Source organism: Serinus canaria, chromosome Z (assembly GCF_022539315.1).
Source record: "Serinus canaria isolate serCan28SL12 chromosome Z, serCan2020, whole genome shotgun sequence".
Classification (NCBI taxonomy): domain Eukaryota; kingdom Metazoa; phylum Chordata; class Aves; order Passeriformes; family Fringillidae; genus Serinus; species Serinus canaria.
Window position 1 is genome coordinate 37,725,837 of NC_066343.1, and position 20,692 is coordinate 37,746,528.

General features: G+C 37.9%; 2 protein-coding genes across 6 annotated transcripts in view; one reads left to right on the forward strand and one right to left on the reverse strand.

Moving 5' to 3' along the window:
• The window catches only part of FANCC (FA complementation group C), an 80,658-nt gene extending 66,455 nt beyond the window's left edge, over positions 1-14,203 (forward strand). For all 5 annotated transcript variants that reach the window (XM_030237377.2, XM_030237375.2, XM_030237376.2 and 2 more), the window contains 5 exons: positions 1,604-1,679; positions 2,488-2,569; positions 5,931-6,102; positions 8,892-9,092; positions 10,885-14,203. In XM_030237377.2, coding sequence (XP_030093237.1) covers positions 1,604-1,679; positions 2,488-2,569; positions 5,931-6,102; positions 8,892-9,092; positions 10,885-11,028 — 675 coding nt within the window. In that variant the 3' untranslated portion in view covers positions 11,029-14,203. The remainder of the gene's footprint in view (positions 1-1,603; positions 1,680-2,487; positions 2,570-5,930; positions 6,103-8,891; positions 9,093-10,884) is intronic.
• AOPEP (aminopeptidase O (putative)) overlaps positions 1-20,692 on the reverse strand; it is a 579,142-nt gene that overhangs the window by 370,146 nt on the left and 188,304 nt on the right. The window lies entirely within an intron of this gene.

Here is a 20,692-nt window from a genome sequence, read left to right on the forward strand (position 1 = left end):
TCTCCAAATCATAGCTACTTAGAACCAGTTGTCCAGGACTATGTCCAGGTGGGATGCTACAACTCTTCTAGGTAAACTAGGGTAGTGCTTGGCCACCTCACTGTAAAAACAAAGTGAAAAGAAAATTACGGAATTGTTTTCTGATACACAGACAGAGCCTCCTGTGCTTGAGTGCCATTACCTCTGATCCTGTCACTGTGCACCACTGTGAAAGCCCTAGTTCTGTTGTTTTGTACCCTTCTTTTATGTGTTTATATACATTGCTAAGATCCCCCTTGAGCCTTCTCTTCTTCAGGCTCTCTCAGTCTTTCCTCATAGAAGTTCTCTGGTCCTTTAATGATCTTTGTGGCCTTTTATTTAACTGGGCATTAACTGGGCATAGTACTTCATGTTAGGCTGCTGGAATGGCTGCTAACAGTGCTGAGGGGAGGGGAAGGAGCACCTCCCTGGACCTGCTGACAATCCTTTGCCTAATGCAGCTCAATCTGCCACTCACTGCTCTCTCCCAGGGCACACTGCTGACTCACCCTCACCTTGGTGTCCACTGGGTCCCCAGGTCCTTCTCTGCAAACTGCTTTCCAGCTGGGTGTCTGCCAGCAGGTACCTGGAGTTATTCCTGCCCAAGTGCAGGACTTTATACTTTCTCCTTGTTGACATTTATTTGGCTTCTCTCAGCCCATTTCTCCAGCCTGTCAAGGTCCCTCTGGATGGCAGCACAACCCTTTCTTGTATCAGCCAATCCTCCCAGTTTTGTGTCATCACACTGTCAAACTTGCCAAGGGAACTTGCTGCCCCTTCATCCAGTTAATTAATGAAAATGTAAAGTAAAACTGTGCCCTGGACTTTAGCTGGATTTTATGCCAGTGATCCCTATGTGGGCTTGGCTGGCTTTCTGTCTGTCTCAGGGGGAGTTGGTGTTGCACTTGCAGCTACATGCTCTATGGTGGACATGCCTTTAGTATGTGTTTGCAGAGCAAACAGCTTAGAGGTGTGCTACTGCAAGTCTCAGTTACACAAGCAGTGTTCACAGTATACAAGTCACACATTCTCAGATAAACAGAGCAAATCTTTTATCTCTGACTGCCCTACCTGCTGCTCGATCAGGTCCTGAGAAGTTTAGATTTCCATTTTTGAACAGATGGCAATAATCTACACAACACCCTCAGATTCTGTAGGTGTTATTACTTCTTAGTTTAATATCATCTGTGAATCTGTTTACACTGGAAAATGAAATTAGTGTCTCTTTTAAGCTCTGCATATTAAGAGTGAAAACTTACGTGGTTACAGGGAAAAAGACTAAGACTAGTAACATAATTTTCTTCATGCTCTGAATCTTTTTTGATGCATGTACTTTTAAAATCTATAAAAAATTACTGTTTATAAGCAAGCATTTCCTAAATATCCCCCTTTTAATGCCAAATTCTAAAATTAACTAAAGAGTTAATTTTCTTTTTTCTTGCTTCGGTCTGTATTGTTAATTACTGTCTTAGATGAGATTATTCACTGTGGGTTTGTTTTGAAAACAAACCCACAATGAATAAAATCATAAAATAAAATTCTGAAACCCACAGAAATCTCTTAAAATAATGATTTTGTGTCTTAGCCTAAATTTCCACTGAAGGCCTACTTCCCGTACCATCACCAGCCTCTTGTTAGAAGTTTAGTCAGACGTCCTTTTGGTAAGTTTTTTCATAAAGTATTTGCAGCATTAGGAGTCTGCGTGATCTGTGTATGTCTTAAAATAACTTTAAAAGGGATAGAGATAACTTTTTGCCATTTCCTTTATAGGATGTGTTTGATTTAGCAATTTTCATGATATTCTTTTAATGTATTTTTCTGCAGAAATGTCTGGTTCTTATGTAACAATACTACAGATGTAACTTTAAAGAAAACTAGATCAGAAGTAAATAACAAAGAAAGAATGCATAATTATGTAGGAATGATAGCCATGTTACAGAGACTGTAAAAATACTGCAATCTTCTTACGTTATAATATCAGTAATTGTCATTATGGAAAAATTCACATGTATTTCACAGGAAACAGGCTTTCTGTTTCTCTCTGAGGCTCGAATTCAGATATTTTAGATTGCAAACCCAACTTTTTTCATATTTTTCCTATTCATACATATCAAGATACCACTGTTCAATTTGGTATGTTTTTTGATGGACAATAATTAAAGCTCAGTACAAGAGCCTCTTAAAATGCTACGGCCCTGATTATATATTAATATTGAAGTAGCAAAGGAACATCAGCCTCATTTCATTATTCCTAGCTGTACTTCCTTCCGTGGCTTTATCAATGAATTGTTGTATGAAACACAGAAATAGATATTGCTTAAAATTGGGAAATTTTGAAATGAAATTTTAAATACTTTGTGATAAATTAATCAATTTGGAGAAATCTTACAGCTGTCTTAATGCTTCAGTGTTACATTCCTGTGGACAGACAATGATTTTAGGTGTTTTATTTTCATCCTTCATCCTCAGAACTCTCAACTGCATATTGGTCTCAACACGTGAAACACATTTCGGATATGCTCAAAGCATTAGTAGAAGATACAAACGTTAGGTAAGCAGTAGAAAAGATCTTCAGACTTTTTGTCGTTTGCATGTTAATTTGTGAAAGGTCATGTCATTTGAAGTCTTTAGTGACTGTATTTCATAATTTTCTTATTATTCTCTAAGTCGGGCTTTATTTTTAAGAATAGGACTTGGATTACTTTCTGAACCTGAGCTTTATAACATCTGTTTACCTGGCCAATAAGCCTCTGAGGAAGTAAAATCTTGTCATTCCTTCCAACAAATATCTAGCTGCATAATGGAAATGCTTACTTGTCTATTCTCCCATTTCTCCCTCAAAACTTTTAAGCCTGTTTTATGAAGGAGCTTGGCTTTCTGCAGGCTTGTACAAATACCCAAACTGCAAACTTCCTTATTTTCATTAATATGCCTGCCAGACTGCAGTATCATTTTTGTTGTGTTAATCTTTGGGCTGTCACTCCATGTTTCTGACCTGGTGCCCTTGGGGTTTGTTTGTGTACCTGAATTATGCTTTGACAGGGGATGTTCTGGGACTATATGAAAATAATGAAAAAACATACATCTCTATCTGCTGCTGCCTTGTAATTCTTTCTTATAAGGAGTGTGATGAGACCTGACTTGTATGTGCTTGGATACAAGTTTGCTTTGGTCTGCTCTGAGACTTACCTCTCCAAAGAATGTTGAACAGCTTTTAAATTCAAAAAAACCAAATTAATTTTGATTTTAAACTCGAAATATATCAAAAGAAACATAGAACACCAAGGCCAGCCAGACTTGCATAATAAGATCATGGAATCACAGAATCACCTAGGCTGGAAAAAACCTTTGAGATCATCAAGTCCAACCTCTGACCTAACACCACGTTGTCAACACCAAGTGCTACATCCAGTCTTTTTTAAACATCTCCAGGGACAGTGGCTCCAACACCTCCCTAGGCAGCACATTCCAATGTCTGATTACTCCTTCTGTGAAGAACTTTTTCCTAATGTCCAACGTAAACATTCCCTGGTGCAGCTTAAGACTGTCATCCTTTCCTGTCACTGGTGCCTGTGAGAAGAGACCAAGCCTCAATTGGCAGCACCCTCCCTTCTGGTCATTGTGGAGAGCAATAAAGTCTCCCCTGAGCATTCTCTAGGCTAAACAACTCCAGCTCCTTCAGCTGCTCCTCACAGGCTTTCATTCACCCTTCACCAGCTTGTTTTCCCTTCTCTGGACTTGCTCCAGCATCTCACTGTCCTTCCTAAATTCAGGGAAGAACTGGACACAGCACTCAAGGTGTGGCTTCACCAGTGCCCAGTACAGGGCTCAGTCGCTGCCTTGGTCCTATTGCTGATACAGGCCAGGATGCCATTGGCCTTCTTGGCCACCTGGGCTCACTGCTGGCTAGTGTTCAGTCTGCCTTTAATCAGACCCTGGGTCCCTTTCTGCCTGGCTGCTGTCCAGCCACTCTGTCCCAGTTTTCCCCCTGGGTACTGGAACAAAGATACTTGCAGCCGTGCTTGGTTTCACTTAACTCACAGGGGCCTTTTTTTTTGTTGCTGAGTGGCAGAAAAAAGCTTTTTGTTGTTCCCTCTGAGGCCAGGCTGTCTGGTGGTAGCTTCTCACTTTCTGTATGAGCTGCAGTTCAGGGCTCGCCTGCTCCTCCCTGAGGTGTGCCAAACCTTTCTGTCCTTGGAGTGTGACCCACAGCTGACCCTGATTTCCTAAAGAAACATGTAACTTGAGCTTAGAGCAAATAAATAAAACAAATACCATCCATCATAATGCATTACAGTAATATAACCATGTCTGTTCTCCTTTTGTTGCCCAGCCCTTTCTTGGTTTATATATAGTCTTTTCCCCCCTTTATTTTGAGCAGTACACTAGTTTGAACAGTATTGTACTTGCCAGAATACACTCCTACTTCCTTTAGTACTCCTACAACAATTATGTTCTCTACCAAACACCTCCCAGTTAGAAAGAAAATGGATCTAACATGTTATAAATTCTAATATCCATGAAGAAACCATATTCAGTTTTCTTTTATTGCTTTATTCCTGATTCTGTATTCTTTCAACTTAATAAGATTTACAGAGGAGAAAAAAAAATTCTGTTACACAGTATATCCTGTTGGTGCTCAGTGTCCTCTTTATATATAGGTTGGTTTTCAAGGGGTTTATTCAATACCAAATGTGAGTCTTATAGCAAAGTGCTTTTTGTGTCCTAATCAACAGATTGCTTCTGTGCTGAGATTTATTATTATAGGTAGTACTCTTAGTGAGCAGTGAACGTTACATGACATTTTAAACTAGAAATCAGTTGAGCAGTTGATGAACTTGTGGACATTTTGTGGGGAAAAGTCCCAAAAATAGTGAAGGGACACTTTTGGCAGTGGAGCATAGATGCCACTACAGAGTGGACAGAAACAGCAGTGGGGATGGAAGGGGGGAGGGCACATGACTCCAAAACAGGCTCTGTAATGGTAGAAAGTCTTCAATATAATGGTAACACCAACTCCTGGAATTTCTAAGATCTTCTTGTAGTTTCTTTGCAAAGGTGACACAGCAGCTTTTGGAGTCCCCAGGAATAAAACATAAGAAAACCATCTAATTATTTCAAGTTTTGTTAAATTTATTAGAAATAATTGTTCCTAGTTCTTAATCTAGCTGTCCTTTTGTTTGTCCTTCCATGCTTATTTTAACGTTTTTGCTTCTGAGACACCTACCACTGGTTTGCATCTCTTTTCTTTAGTCTTCTCTGACTTTAGAGGAATGCACATGAGAAAGTGTGGAGATGAATGGTCGTCCTTTCTTACATCAATAATCCTTTTGTAAACACCTTCAAAATTTTCATTTAAGAAAACTTGAATTTTAACAGTCAGGAGATATACTTTAAAGTTTATTTTAACAATTTATATTTAGTCCATCTAAATGTAATTCCTCATTAATGACCAAAAAAGATGCACTTCATGAATTACCAAAAAGCAGAAAATAACCCTGGAAAGCAACAGAGAGAAAGTGAAAGGCAGCAGTATGTAAAGAGTGTAATATGATTTTAAAGTTTTGGAAATCCTGCAGCCGAAGCATACAAACAGTAGGGATGAATTTTATTATGTATCTTTTCATACATAATATTTTGTCACAAATTATTAGAAGATACTGTTAAGGATAGTCTGTTGTATTGTTAAAGTTAATCTGTAGTAACACTGGTTGTGTCTCATTTGATTGTGATTTCAGATAATAGACTAAGTAGTGCATGGCTGTATGATTAGCAGGTAAGGTATTCTCTGTTGAAGAGTGGTTTAAATATTTTTTTTTAAGTTAACTGTCAGCATCCTTTTTAGTTAATTTAAGGTAATTAAAAATGTTAAATAATGAGAAATAACTATTTTTATCTGTGTTGTTTTCCAGTTCTCTCACTGACCTCTTTGAAATCTGGTTTTTGGTTGCTTGTTTTGGAGAATGGCTGGATATAGCAGCGGAACAATTACTGAAGGCTGCTGTGGAACCAGATCCTGTGCTGTGGCTGCTGGCATTCTACTACTGTCCTAAGAATGAAAATCAACAAAGGACTCAAACAATGGTGGGTAATGTAGTGATAGTAAGTGGCAATATGCAGTCAGCAGTTTGATTATGTCTTATTGCCGTAAAACAAATAGTGCACATCAGAAAAATGAAAGGTACTGACTTTACAAAGTCTCTGGGAATTGTGTTGCAGTGGACAGTTTGAAAGTTGGGGGGGTTTTTTTGTGATTTTTGATATTTAGAAAAGCTTTTTCCTCCTTTTTAAGTATGTGATATATATTAGCGCCTTCTTGGCTTTCTTTTGGATAACCAGGGTGTTTTTAATCCTAAATAAAAATACCCTTGTGATAGTATTTATAAAATCAGTGTGCGAGAATTCAGTATGCCTCTGTTATGGCGTCTTCTGAGAAGGAAACAAGAGAAATCACAGCAGCTGAAACCGTGAAGATACTTAATCAAACACAATTTTGAATCCTAACCTTCCCCAGCTACTCTGATTTCTCTCCAGTTTTTGGCATGTGATAGAGTAACAAATACATGATGATGCCATATGCTGGGCTGGTAACAGAAGGAGCAGTGTTCTAACCTTACATGCTGTACTGCACGAAGAGTGCTGTGCATCTGGGTATGCAAGCAGATACTTGAAAGCCTTTAATTTAAACCTGTAATGCAAATCTGAACTAGCCCAAGCAATTGTATCTACAAAGGCCCAATTCAAAAGTCTGCAACTTGTCTAGTTTTCCTTAATTTGGAAATGGATTCTGGTGGATTTAAAAATGCAGCTCAGTACACAACAGCATAAAAATCATGCTTTAAATTTACATCTAATGGTCCACGTTCAACAGTGCATTATGCAGTATTTCATTTCAGATGGCACTAGAAATGTGAGATCACATCCCAGTCACCTACAAATTATTTTTTTTCTTAACTTTCTCATAGTCTAGGAGCAAGGGATGGGATGGGAAGGCAAGGGAAGGGTTGGCTGAGCAGAGTTAGATTAGAGCTAGGGTGAAGTAAAGAAGTCAGGCTTGTTATTAGAACATAGTTTTGGGAGAGTAATATGAGCAATAAGCAAGAGTGATTGAAGCTATTGCAGATCAGTGTATTCTGACTCCACAGAGTGAAATAACTTTGTCCTATATATGAAATCATCTCCCTGTGTGTCCCCTATTCCATTTTGTTATTCAGTCATAACATAAGACAAACTTTAGAAACAAAAATATTTCTGCTGACAGACCACACAGTGACTCATCTTTTCCCAGAGGTCTAATATTTAAATTAATTATTATTCTTTTCTTAGGTATTTAAACTGAGACTTTCCTTTTTTTTTTTCTTTCTTATTTCTTTTTTTTTTTTTTTTGCACAGATCAGGCTACTTCAGAGGGATTCCCACACTTCATGCAAAACGTCTGCCTTTAGTTAGGTGTTCAGGTTTTTTTTTTTTTTAATTTGTCCTTTGGCAGATTAGGTCTCAGCTCTTTCAAATGAAGTGGTTTCCACCTCAAACCCAGCACCTTTCACTAGTTAAGGATTAACATGCTGTGGGAACTTCTGGTGGATGTCAATCTGGTCTGCTTTTCATTCAGCATTATTTTTGTGTGGAAAGGTTTGCACTTATGACTTAGGATTTTGTCTTCCTGCAATGTACTTCAGGTAACACCTTTATATTAGCCAGAAGGTAATACAAAGTGTTTAAATTATTTAAAGAAGAAAAAGCCTGTTCACTAGAGTTCACTCATATTTACAGGACTAAAAATTCTGCTTCTCAGTATTTATTCCTTTGTTGCACTCCTTTCATACCTTTAGGGTCTGAAACATTGAGGGAGCAAAACTTGGAGTTTGGCCCTAAGAATGAGATTTCTAGGGTACATGAGCTCTTGGAGCAGGACCAGCTACTCTCCATCTGCAGTCTCTGGCTCATATGATGCACAGAGGAATAAAAAATCACGAGGAATTCCAGTTACCTTTCTGTAGATCCTGGTATCATTTGTGCCTCACAAATAGTTGTGGACTTTATGCAAGAATAGCACCTTTTTCAGACTATATGAAATGAAATTGTTGAAAGGGTAGGTCAATGTCAGACAAATGTCTGAAAAAACTTGTCCCAGTGAATATCCTTGAGAAACAGGTGTTCTTTTCCTTTAGGTCTGCTGTGGTGTATTTTTCTATTGTTCCAGCTGATACTCGTTTGCATTCCATCTACAAGTTTTTTTCAGTTAATTTCTAATACTGTGAACAGAATTATTGTAAGGATTTTTTTGCAGTAGTTGCTCATAGTTCTTTTTCTAGAGGCGCCAAAATCTTTTGTTTCCTACCTCCAGTAAAAGTTAGGTTTTATTGTCTAGCTCACAACATAAAAACATAAGTTGTTAACAACACAGGAAGAAGTTAAATTGCACATTCTTACCAGAACATTTTATCAGCCGAGGTCAGACTGCATGGGGATTTAACTGATTTACAGCAGCTATACTGAAATGAGCCCTTGAGGAGCCTTTGTTCTCTTTCTCACAATGTGAAAATCGGACCATGTTCTTCTGAGGGACTTTCTCCGTTTCCTTATATTATAAAAAAAGGTAAAATCCTGGCTTGATGCCATGTCTGCTTCATTTGTAAGACCAAAGAAAAGAAAAGTCCATTTTGTCCACCTTTGTGTGTGTGAGTCAGTGTAAAGTAAATATGTTACAGCCCTTCCTTTCCTTGTTTTCCTGCTGTTTAAATTAAAACTTTATGTTTGAGTTGTTTCTCTGAGGATTCAGTTTTCTTTTATTGAATAAATCCAGAGTAAAATACTATAGATTTGATCTTTACTCTTCTCTAATCCTGCACCCTTTGAAATTATTCCTACAGGTAGAAGCCCAAGCAGTCTACAATCATCTGATGATGCTGTTCAGCTGCGCAGACCTTTCTCTCAAAGACCTGGAGGCTGCTGTACGCAGGGTAACGGGTATAGAGCAGTGTTGTAACCAGCGACTCACAATGCATCTTCTGACCAACTTCTTGCTCTTTTCATCTGGTGGACATAAGATTGCCCAGGAATGTATTTACCATGTAAGTGTTTCTTCCTTTTTTTTCAGGTTAACTTAAATACATAATTATTTTACTATTTTTGATTTATGTTTCTACCTCTTAATAAAGAAAACACATAACAGAGGATTGAAGGAGACTGTGGCTACAACAGCCACATCTAGCCTGCTACATACCTATTTCTGCTAAAATTCAGTTAAAATATTATTCATTCACTTCTTAATCTCACTGACAGGGTTACTGTTGTCACTGTAAAACTGCAGAAATAGCTGAATTAATAGCTTGCGGTTAAGGGAGATACCTACAGTTAATTTGCAATGGTATAGATTGCATGTGCGAGCTGTCTTTTTTTCCCCAAAAAAATCATTCCCTAAATTATCCAGCTACTGCAAACATGATGGAACTCGCTTCTCTCTGTTTGCCATTGGGTGGAACAGCTGGTTACTAGGTCTTAGCACTGATGTGCCAGAAGCTTGGTTGGCAAAGCCAGTGAGGTAATTGAGAGAGGAGAAAATGAAGAGCCAAGACAGTGTCTCTTAAGGTGTACAAAAAGATGAAGAGGAGTAAAAGGCTGGAAGCTTGCCACAGTATCTTGCTGTTGATGATGACAGCCTTCAGGTATATCGGTGCAAACTATAAAATGTGTTTGTCTTAAGACAAACAGTGCTATCTCAGTGTAGGATTAGAAATCCATTCCTTACTATATAACCATATTCTTGTAAGAAGTGCATGACCCCTATGCAAGCAGGTCTAGGGCCAGTGTGTGGTTTTAATACTTGCAAAAGTTTTTCCATTCAGCAGCACTGTGGTCTTATGAATAGACCTGTATAGGGTATATGGCATGTGTAAGGCATCTGATTTTCTGACACAGCTGGCTGATTAAAAAGGCATAACATTTTTCTCTTTAATAAGAGCTAAGGTGTTTCTCACATCCTAGAGTGCAGGTTCACAAATGATCATTTTTTTCTCAGCATAAGAATGTAATGATAAAGTTTGGAGGGTTGTATATATTTTTACAGACTGCTGTTTCTAGTTTCTCTTCATGAAGAGAGTGCAGCTATTGAGCTGTGATGCTGTAATGTACTAGCCTGCTACTTTCAATCCCTCCAGGAGGACGAAAGGCAATCTTCTGCTTCTTTTTAGATAGCAATATAACTAACTTTCAAAACTCTGAATATTTCCCAGTGCAGACGGGTCATGAATTGTTGTAGGCCAGTTTGTTGGTTTATCATTCTGATTAATTTGTATCTGTATAACCGCTAATGTGTAGCTTGGCTCTTCATGTGATTTGAAAGGGAGAAGGGTGTGGAACTGATTTGGGATGCATAGCTGTGGTTCTTTTTAGCACAGTAAACTTCAGGTTTAACACAGATAATGGGCAGTCAAGTCCCTTCAGATCCGCAAAAATTGCAAATGGATTCTTTTCCTGTTTTTTGTCATCTTCTGGGGAAGGTATTTATTTTCACTTTTGAAAGCTTTACAGAATTGAATTGTCTCCCCAAATACACACAGAACCTTTATGTGCTTCTAGTTCTTTTCTATGGCAATGACTTGCAAATGGTTATACTGTCCATTTGTGTTTCCTTTAAAAACTTTCTGGCCTCTTGATTTGTTTCACTTAAATTTGAGACAACAACAGAAATCTCAAAGTTGCTCACCTCCCCTGGGATGTATGAAAAGAGATAGCTCAGGCAGAAGCTGGTTCTCACTTATTCAGTGGTGAGGAAAAAAATATGGTTTTCTTGAAAGTATTTTGAAGAATTCTTAGAATTTAGCAACATAATTGCCAAATTTAACTTTTTGTGTTTTCTTTCAGATTACTGAGATAACTGATACAAGCAAAGAAGTTTATAACCTTCTAATCCATACTGCTTACAGACTTAACCATAGCGGAGAAGAAAACCAAAGGACTGTGAAACTGATGAATGAACTTCTTCAAAAACTTAAATTGAAAGTTTAGAATTTTAATGTGTTCTATTTATCAAACCAATAAATCAGTTCTTTATCCAGGTGTCAGACTTCCATTAGCATCTAGCACTGCAGGTTACCAAGGGCACTGCTAATTTATATTCCCTCATCTATATTGAAAAATAATCTGTTGTTTGGAATTGTTAATCTTTTGAAACATAGCAGTAATATTAAAGATGCTTGAAAATTTTGTTCTGAGTACCTTCTGTAACAAGGGACCCACATCATTTAAAGTAGTTAGTTCATCTCCTTGTTTATCTGGCTGAGGATCAGTTTTTTCTCTCAAATTACTCATGTGGGGTTTTTTAAGTAAAATATCCAATTGCTTGATTGGTAAGTTGTTACTAAAATGTTTTGTTCTGTGCTTCTGCTTTTATGTAACTAATGATGATCTCAAGTGATTCATAGTGTTCTCAGGAAATCAGTGAGTGATATTTCCTGAGCTCTTTCCTTCTTTTTGAAAATGTTTCCAAAATGAAACTCTTCCCAGATTTGCTAAATGTGGGGGTTTTTCAATACTGCAGCTTTCACAGGACAGTGTTCTCCTCTAAGTACTAGACCAATAGCTGGTCTTTGTCAAAAGATACTGCAGGCATAAAATTTCTTGCAGTACAGCCCACTTAACAGTGTGCCATGACTGATGCTATTATTTATTTATTTAAGAAATATGGGGCTTTTATTCAGACAAAGAGGGCAAGCAAAACAGAGACATAGCGACATCTTCCAGTTCAAAGGGACAGATTTCCTATAAAGGTTGCAACTCATTGTCTTCATTTTTGTGTCCAGCAGTAATTTGCTTACTTCTTTGTTTAGGTTTTTTGAGTCCTGCAAGGAGCATAGACAGGTAGCAATGGCTTATGTTTTTTACCCTTAGGAAGGTATTTGTCCCTAGAAGTTTAGTGAACCTGTCTCTAGCTTAACTAGAAAAAAAACCATGGAGAATAGCAGTGACAGAACATCCTAACTTTCCTCAGTAATTTGTTCCCCTGTATTACTTATCTGTAATGCCAATGCCTGCAGTATGCTACTCAGAGATGCTACTTGAAATTCTGTTCTTGCATATAAAATCCAAGACATGTATCTTGAATTAATAAAGCTTTTTGAATGTAGCATTTGTTTTTGAGCAAGGGGAAAGAAAAACAGTGTACTTAGTGTCCTTTGGCTGTAAGAAGTGGAAAGATATTTTATGTTATGCTGTTAACTGATTTCTTACAACTTTGTTCCCAGTGAGTCATATTACGGAAGTTACATGTCCTCTCGGTCAGTTTGCTAGTGAAAAAATAACCAACACATAATGTATATCTGCAAAGAAAAGGGTTTTTTCTTTTTTTTTTTTTGATTAAAAAATATTTTTAAATGAAAAGTCAGAAAGAAATAATCTAAAAAAAGTAAAATCAAGCAACCCAGTTTTCTGTTCCCTGAATACCGTAACTGAAAAGCATGGGATTAAACGAAATTATTTTTTGGTCACAAACTCAGAGGTATTCATCAAGTAGAAACAGATGTGGAATTCTCTGTTTAGAATGATAAATAATCTAATATTTTAACTTAAATGAAAAATGATTTTTTGTTTATTTTTGGTGGTTTTGTTTGTTGGTTTATTGGTTTTGAGTTTTGGGGTTTTGTTTGTTTGGTTTTGTTGTTGTTGTTTTTTGGTTTTTTTAAAATTTTGGTTTAATGTCTAATCTGGATGTTGGATGTGAGGAAAAAAACAAAGGTTTTTCTATATTGTGCCTGTATGTAATTTTAACTATGTAGAAGAAAGATAGCAAAGAACTGCAATATCTTAATTCTTGAAGATTAATTAGGTGAATGATGTGGGTATAATATTTAGATGTGTATGGCAGTTTTTGGACAGGTATTATTAAGTATCTTTTCATTATCAGTGTTTTTATTTTTCCATTTACAAAATGCATGAAAATTCTTCTAACTTCATTTAACAAAATCATTCTGCTGATAAGTAAGGATAATAGAATTAAGCAGGAAGGAAATGTACAATGAAGGCAGTAAAAACCTAGAATTAGTACTGAATTGATACATTCTTGTTTTCTTGTGTTTGTAAGAAAAACTGAACCATTTAAATACTAAGGATGGTTCACTAGTTTCAGGAGGCTCTAAGGAAGAAACCTAATTGATACTGTCTGTACTGAAGAAAGATACATCTGTACTGGCATTCTTTTTGCTCTTTTTAGCATAGTGGTTATAAATTGTTGGTATTTCTTTTTCCTTACTCTTTCACTATGCTTGAATTATGATCTAACTTTGATATAAGCTGTGATTTTGTGGGATGTTGAAGCTACTTTTGTTAGTTTGCCAGTGGAAGGCTACAAAGCAATTTGGTAGATCTGAGTAATGGAAGATTTCTCATACAGTGGCTTCTGCATTATCCATCCAATGTGCATCTTTTCCTCTGTAATTGCTGCTCTCTGGAAATGTTCTTTGTGGCCTTCAAGGCCATACTTCTTTGCTGAGCCAGCCAAGTCCTGAAATCAGACTTCAAGTAGATTGTTCCCTTTCATTCTGTCTGCAGCACACACCCTGGTTCTGGACAGTACATAGAGAACTTCTCAAAACTGTTCTGCTTCAAGGCATTTTTTTAATAAGAATGCAGGCAGTGAATTTTACTTCTTTGTTGATTATGCTCCTTTCCAGTCTAAGACTGCTAAGTTAGAGCTTTTTGAATTCTGCAAGCTTTGCAGCATGATGCTGGTTGGTTTCTGTGGATTTTCTTCAGGCAGAAAAAAGGTCATTTCTGTGGCTTTTATTTAATCAAGATCTCAGTACAGTGCCTATACAAAGCAGAATGTATTTTATTTTGTCATGTGTTGTCATATACTGTGATTTAGCTGACCAACAACTAGCATAATTTATTGTGTTACTGCTAGCATTTGTGATTAAGTTTCTGTACTCTCAGCATTGTAAGTGTCAAGAGGTGTTAACAGACACTATGAATTAATATTTGCTTCAGTGAGCTGAAAACTGTGATATATGTTTGGTTTGGCAGCGATGCAATTAAAAAAATCTGAAGCAATAGCACTATAGAAGTATAGGATAAAACATCTAGCACAAAATACTTGCAGTTACTAAACAAAATACTGTTAAATCAGATTTACACCGTTTCATTGCTGTGTTATCTAATGTCAGAATAAAGTACCTAATGTTCTGTGTGAATGAGTAATGTCATACTCCATTAAAAAGCAGTGTTCTACTAGACCTGAGTATGAAAAGGCAAAACCTGGAATGTTACAGGAGGAGTCCTCCATGAGCACACAGAGCATGTGTTTGAATTTTTTATGCTCTCCTGATAGTCTGCAATGGCTTTCTTAAGCAAACAGCAAGTTTTGTTGGACAACACCAGTAGTTAAAAAGCTGTAGCTGAATGCTCTCGTGCTAGAGGCATCCCACTAGCACTTCATTAATTGCAGTGTTCAGATGAGGGCTGCTTAAATCCACTTCTTGGGCAAGTTTTCCTTACTTGTGATACAAGTTTTTCTTAAATTCTTGCCTGGATTTAAAAGATATGTTCATGGTAGACATTCCATTTGCTGCCCTAGTAGAGAAAAGCTTATTCTGGGAACTTGCTGATAGGAGGTCTGTTCACTAGTGAATGCCATGGAGGCGTTTCCCTTGCTTGTACTGACCATCTTCCTTTAACCAGCTGTCAGGCTGCTGGGAAGGAATAAACCTCACAAGACCCTTCTGATGGCTTGAGTGTGCTCACTGTTGTCTATGATGCCAGGAGCCAGCTAGGGATAAGCATTGGACTGAAACAAAAATTTGAAATGTTAGCTGGCTTTAGCTGAGTTGTAGTGATGTAGTCCATGGTCAAGGGTGGTGCTTTAGTTTGCATTCTATATTCTTGCATGTGTGTGAAGGGAGGGAGTGGCAAAAAATATAAAACCCAACATGTTTAAAACTCAGCTGTAGAAATTTAGCTGTGATTTTTATAATCAATACTGATAGAATTAGGAAGCAACAATTCCATACATGACATTCCATTAACCTGCATATCAACAAGTAGCAGAAAAAATCCAGCAGTGGTGTGTTTATTAGGTCTGTATATTTAACTAACTATATTAACTTTAACTATAATCACATCTCTTACTGCTTTAAAAGCCTTTTTCGTAACTCTTCTCTACTATGTCGGATGATGGACTCATTTAATAAAAAAGTAGACCCTCAGAAACAATGACCCTTTCTTTTCTATCCTTTTCAATAAAAATATTTGTCAGGCCCATGAACTTTCGCAGATGCATAAACACCATCTTGAAGAGATCGCACTTTTATATATTCTTGATTAACATTGTGAATTGCACTGTTGAAATGTTTGAGATGCCTCATGTATCTGCCAGTTAGCCTGCATGTACAGTTCACTCCTTAACATTTTATTTCTTAGCTTTTGAGTTTATTTTGAGGCTTCCAAAACAGGTGCATGCAATATGTCATCTGCCTGCTACTTTTAAAAGTTTCCTTAATATTTCACATATGAGAAAGCAGTTTCTGTTTGTTTTGGCTAATGATGCCATAACTTCTACTATGTATAGGTTTTCTGAAAACAGGACTTCAGCTTTTTTATTTCCAACTAACTTGTAATGCTAGCTGGTGACACAAATTTCCTATCTGTACCATTGTTCCCTGTAGAGACTACCAGTAACTGTTTAAGTGCTTTTAATCTCATGACTGTGCTGCACTTCCATATCAGCTTCAGATGTCTGCGAATAGAGAGGGAAAAGCCAGTATCAGATTCCATGGAAGAGGAGAGAAGTCTTGAAATATGACACAGGATTAATTTATAAGATGGAAATTGGTGATACATGTCTGCGAACTCAGGCACTTTGTGAGTTTCTAGTAGGGAGGACCAATAGCAGCATCTTTTCTGGAAACATAAGAAAAGTACCAGTGTTTTTTCCATAGACCTGTAAATTTCTCCAAGTTAATTGCAAACCCCACTATTATGTTTCAGCTTTCTTTTCTCGTGTGTTTGCTTCTTTGCTGAAGTGCAAATGGCCAGTGCTGAGCAATTTGCTGCACAGACCATTTTTCAGGCCAGACTGAATTGCTGTAGCTGCTTTCTCTGACTGGCTTGTCCTAGGCCACTCCACTGAGCAAATGTCAAGCCCAAACCTTGGAATTAAGCAATAACATCTGTTTAGGAAAGATAATTTCATTGGGATTTAAAGTCTTCAGATGACAGCTGTTGGCTGTTTTCCATCGTGGCTCTTCTGATCTTGATTTCACGAGTTCTTCTGCTTGTTGTATTGGCAAGACAAGCTCCCACATGCGCCTACTCTTTAGGCAGAAGCATTGCCTTTTTTTTTCTTCTCTTTCTTGGCCAGGATTCAAGATGGACATACAAACGGTAGATCCAGTCTATTTTTCTTTTGTTGTTTTTATTCTTAAAAAACCTAAGTAAACATCATAGAACAAAGTTTAAGAACTTGCATATAAAATCAGCTATGGGCTAAACATGTTTTTCTGCTGAGCTCCTTCACTCATAGACTTGTGTCCAACAACTAGCAATCTGTATGTCAGTTGTTCCCTGCCCTGATTTCTTCAGATTTGGCAAACTTGTAGAAGAATGAAAGAACAGAATTTGGTATCCATGCAGTCCCTGCTCTGCTTCAAAAATCATGCATTTGAACAGCCCAGTTGGTGCACCACTTAAATGGTTAACATGGCTTTGAGACAGTTCCTCAAAATGCATTGTAGAGTCTGGTAATCCACATGCATTTAAAGGATAAGAAGAACTGCCATGTGACATCCTGCTGTGGTGCTATTTTAAAAATTTTACTATTAATTCAGTTTTCTTTTGTGAATCTGGAAGACAGTTTAGCTCAAGATTTTTCAGACATTCAGGGAGTAAGCAGGAGGAAGAACCATTCAGAAGGTTCTGCCTGGCTGCATTGGGTCCTTACCACCTCTAAAGCATAACCATAAAGCACGGACTTTAATAGCTGTATTTCAAGACAAAGGGGGAAATTATTTTTGGTTTTTCACGTTATAAACCTGTGGTTTTGATGCTGAATGCACTTTATGCAAAAATACAGTGCTACACCAGCTTTTAGCATTGACCTTCATTCTGTGATGTAGAACTTTTCTCAGCATCACATCTACCCTTCAGCTGATGCTGGCATTACTTCATGCTGGTAACAGTGAATCAAGTAGCTTAAGAAATAAATAAGACTGGTCTTTCTGTTTACTTAGTCTGGATGCTTTCTACTTTCCATTCCTTCCTTCCAGCTACCAAGTAAGAAATTTACATTTCTGTGATTTGATTGAAGAAAGAAGAGGCAAGTGCTGGGGAGAAGGTGCATACAGAAACTATAAAACATCAGGAGGTGGGCTTATCTCTTGTATAAAACTGACAGTCTTGTGATTATTTATCTGTGTAAAGAAGTGTGCTGGTTTAGGCTTAGGTAGAGGTGATTTCCTTCTCAGAGGCTGATGTGGGGGTGAGTTTTGGACTTTTGTTAAGCACAGTTGATAATAAAAGAGCTGGTTTTGCTGTTGCTGAGCAGGGCTTTCAGAGAACCAAGGCCTTTTCTGATTTTCACAGAGCCATGCTGGGGAGGAAGTTGGGGGTGCAAGGGAGGCTGGGACAGAACACAGCCAGGACAGGTGACCCAAACTGACCAAAGGGATATTCCCGACCATATGACATCATGCTCAGGATATAAATTGGGAGGAAGATGGAGGGATGGAAAACATTTAAAGTGGCAGTGTTTGTCTTCCCAAGTCACTCTTATGTGTGATGGGCCCCTGCTCTCCTGGAGATGTCCGAACACCTGCCTGGCCGTAGGAAGCAGGGAAATAATTCCTTGTTTTGCTTTGCTTGTCTCTGTGGCTTTTGCTTTCCTTATTAAACTGTCTTTATCTCAACCTGTGAGTTTTCTCACATTTACCCTTCCAGTTCTCTCCCTGATCCTGCTGGTGGGGGAAGCATCTGCATGGGGATTGGCTCCTGGGGTTAAACCATAAGAAGAAATAAAAAGCTCAGCATTTATGTCACATAAATGCTTTTTAAAAATAATACTCAAGCAAACAGGAACAGTGTTTTACCTCAGCTAAAACTGGGAGCTTATTAAAAAGCTTTCATATATAGACAAAAGCAATAAGAGATCATAATGCAAACAGGGCATGATGGGCAGTTTGAGCACAAGCAGTGGAAATTACGAAATCCTGACGCTGGTTTTGCAGGGTAATATTGTCATGTTACTGATGGGAGCAAAGATGGCTCTAGGGACATGCAGCCTGTGTGTAGGGAGATGCTGGCTGGAGGTGCATGTTAAAGGCAGAAAGAGGGAGAAGGGGCAGTGTGGTGCCCTATGTTAGGGAGCAAAATAAAAGTACTTTTCAGGTGCAAAATTGAATAAATCTGAATGAAACTTTTAATTGGTCATGCTTGACAGTTAAATAGGTGAGTTTCAGGCACACCAAGGGACAGATGCACATGGAGTAAGAGGGTTGCTGAGATATTGTAATTTTCTGTCCTGTTGTACTTGTAAGAATTGACTGTAAGGAGATACAGCTGTAGAGCAAATAACTTTTCCTACCAAATATAAAAATAACTATGGGACAAAGTTAATGTGAAGAAACAACTTGAGGTTAAAAAATGTTTTTTAAAAAAGCTGTTTTTTCTGTGTGGTAGATGATGAGCACTGTCATCCTTTAGGATTAGAGATGAGTGAATCACATTATGGTGCCAAGCTCCAGCTTCTCAAACTAGCCTGTTTAGATCCAGTCATGATGACTGGGGATGATGCCAGTGGTAAAGCAGCAGACACTGGCCCATGAATAAAATGTCTCAGATAGAGCTTCAGCAGAGAGCTCCAGTGCTGAGACAGCAGTCCCAACAAGCCCAGAGGAGTAGCTAGGATGTGGTCGGAAGTAGGCAGTTTTCAGAGCTGACTGAAGTGAGCTACATTAACTAAAGGGTACAGCAACATCCAGCGGCTGCTCAGGGGCATGTGAGACAGCAGAGCTGTCATCTCTGCAGTGGCACAATGAGCAAAACCAGGGTTTCACAGGCTGTACCGTGGGCATTACCACTGGGGTACTGTGCTAATATGAAGGGGTGTCAGTTGAAAACCAAGTTTTGCTTTTTGGTGTGTAAATGATCATGTAAAAGCAAATTTTTACAGAAATGCAATTTCTGCATTCTTTTAGGTAACAAAGCAAATGTCTGTTGTTCTTCTAGAAAACAGATATATTTTAGTATTATAAAATAGTGTTTTGTGCAGAGAATTGCACTTACTTTAAATCACAGCAAATGGACAAATGCAGTTAGTCTCACAATGACTGTGCAGATGTCTCAATTTTCTTAAGCAATGCCATATTTCACCAGCCTAAAATATCAGCTTGGCAGTAGGTAAGATTTTAAAGTAAATATTCCAGTGTATTGTGTGTCCACAGAAACAAAGAACATAGCCATATCAGTGTATATGTTCACTTCATATTTGGTTTATGTGCCTAAACTCAGTATACATGTGAAATTATAGATGCGTCAGCTCCTCTGTTTGGTTGCTTCCTTGTCCTCTCTTGCAATTTTTTTTCTTCTGACTTGTCTGGGCACCAGTGATTGAGGCTGGGAAGAGAAATGCACTTAGGTGTCTGGGGAAATCTTTGACTGTTAGAGAAGACATCAGACATGACTCATGAATACTGGGAACTGTAGAACAAAGGTAGATATTTTATAGCTTTAAAAAAACCCACAAGATGCATTATTAAAACGACCATAAGATGTATTATTTTTTTTTTTTTAGATATTAAGAATTAGTGTTGTGGAATAGGGTTTTCAGTGAATTAAAAGTATGGTTTTGTGCTCAGTGTGTGAGTGAATTTCAAATGTTGCTCTTATCTTAGTACATTAATATGAGAATGTTTTTTTCAAAGTAAAATACCATTAAGTTACTGGTAAAAATGTGAATGGCCTTAGATATTTCATGTACTACTAGTCACTCTTAAATCACGTGTAGTGAAAGTGAGACCTGCTGCAGCACGCACGTGTCTGACATGGCACTTGCCTGCAGTATGGGGGCCTGGAAGGTGTGGATTTTCCAGACATTTACGGTCCAGTTTCTGCATGGAAAGAATCAACCCCAAACTAATGGAGCCTTTGGAACATAATGGCTCATGGTAACTCATCTGCTTGCTGATTCTTACAAAAGCACCATGGTTTCCTCCCACATACCCCTATATGCAGAGGAGCCTACTAACTAACACCTAAAATTTTCTGTAGTACAAATACCAGTTCTCAAGATTTTCATCAGCTGTGGAGATGAACTGACTGGCAGCAGTGTTCTGGATGATACATTTTAATGCTCCATATAACTGTTTTGATTTGTTTCAGTACCCTTTTTCATAGTGCTTTTTATATGTCAGAAATCTTTAGGCTCTTTATGCCAACTTGTATCCTCAGTCTGCCCCTTGCTGCATTTCCAGTCAGACCTTTGTTTCCAGACCATTTTCCTTTGCTATTTTGTGTGAGGCATGGGCAATAGGGTACAGCTAATTCCCTTCTAAAGGAGAAGTCACAGAGACAGCAGCAGCTGCAAACACCTCCCAGCAAAGTTGCAGCCGAAAACAGCTGTCAGCAAAATGGTGTGTTTGACTCTGTACTTGCAACAGAAAGTGTATGGCAAGGAATGAATGAATGC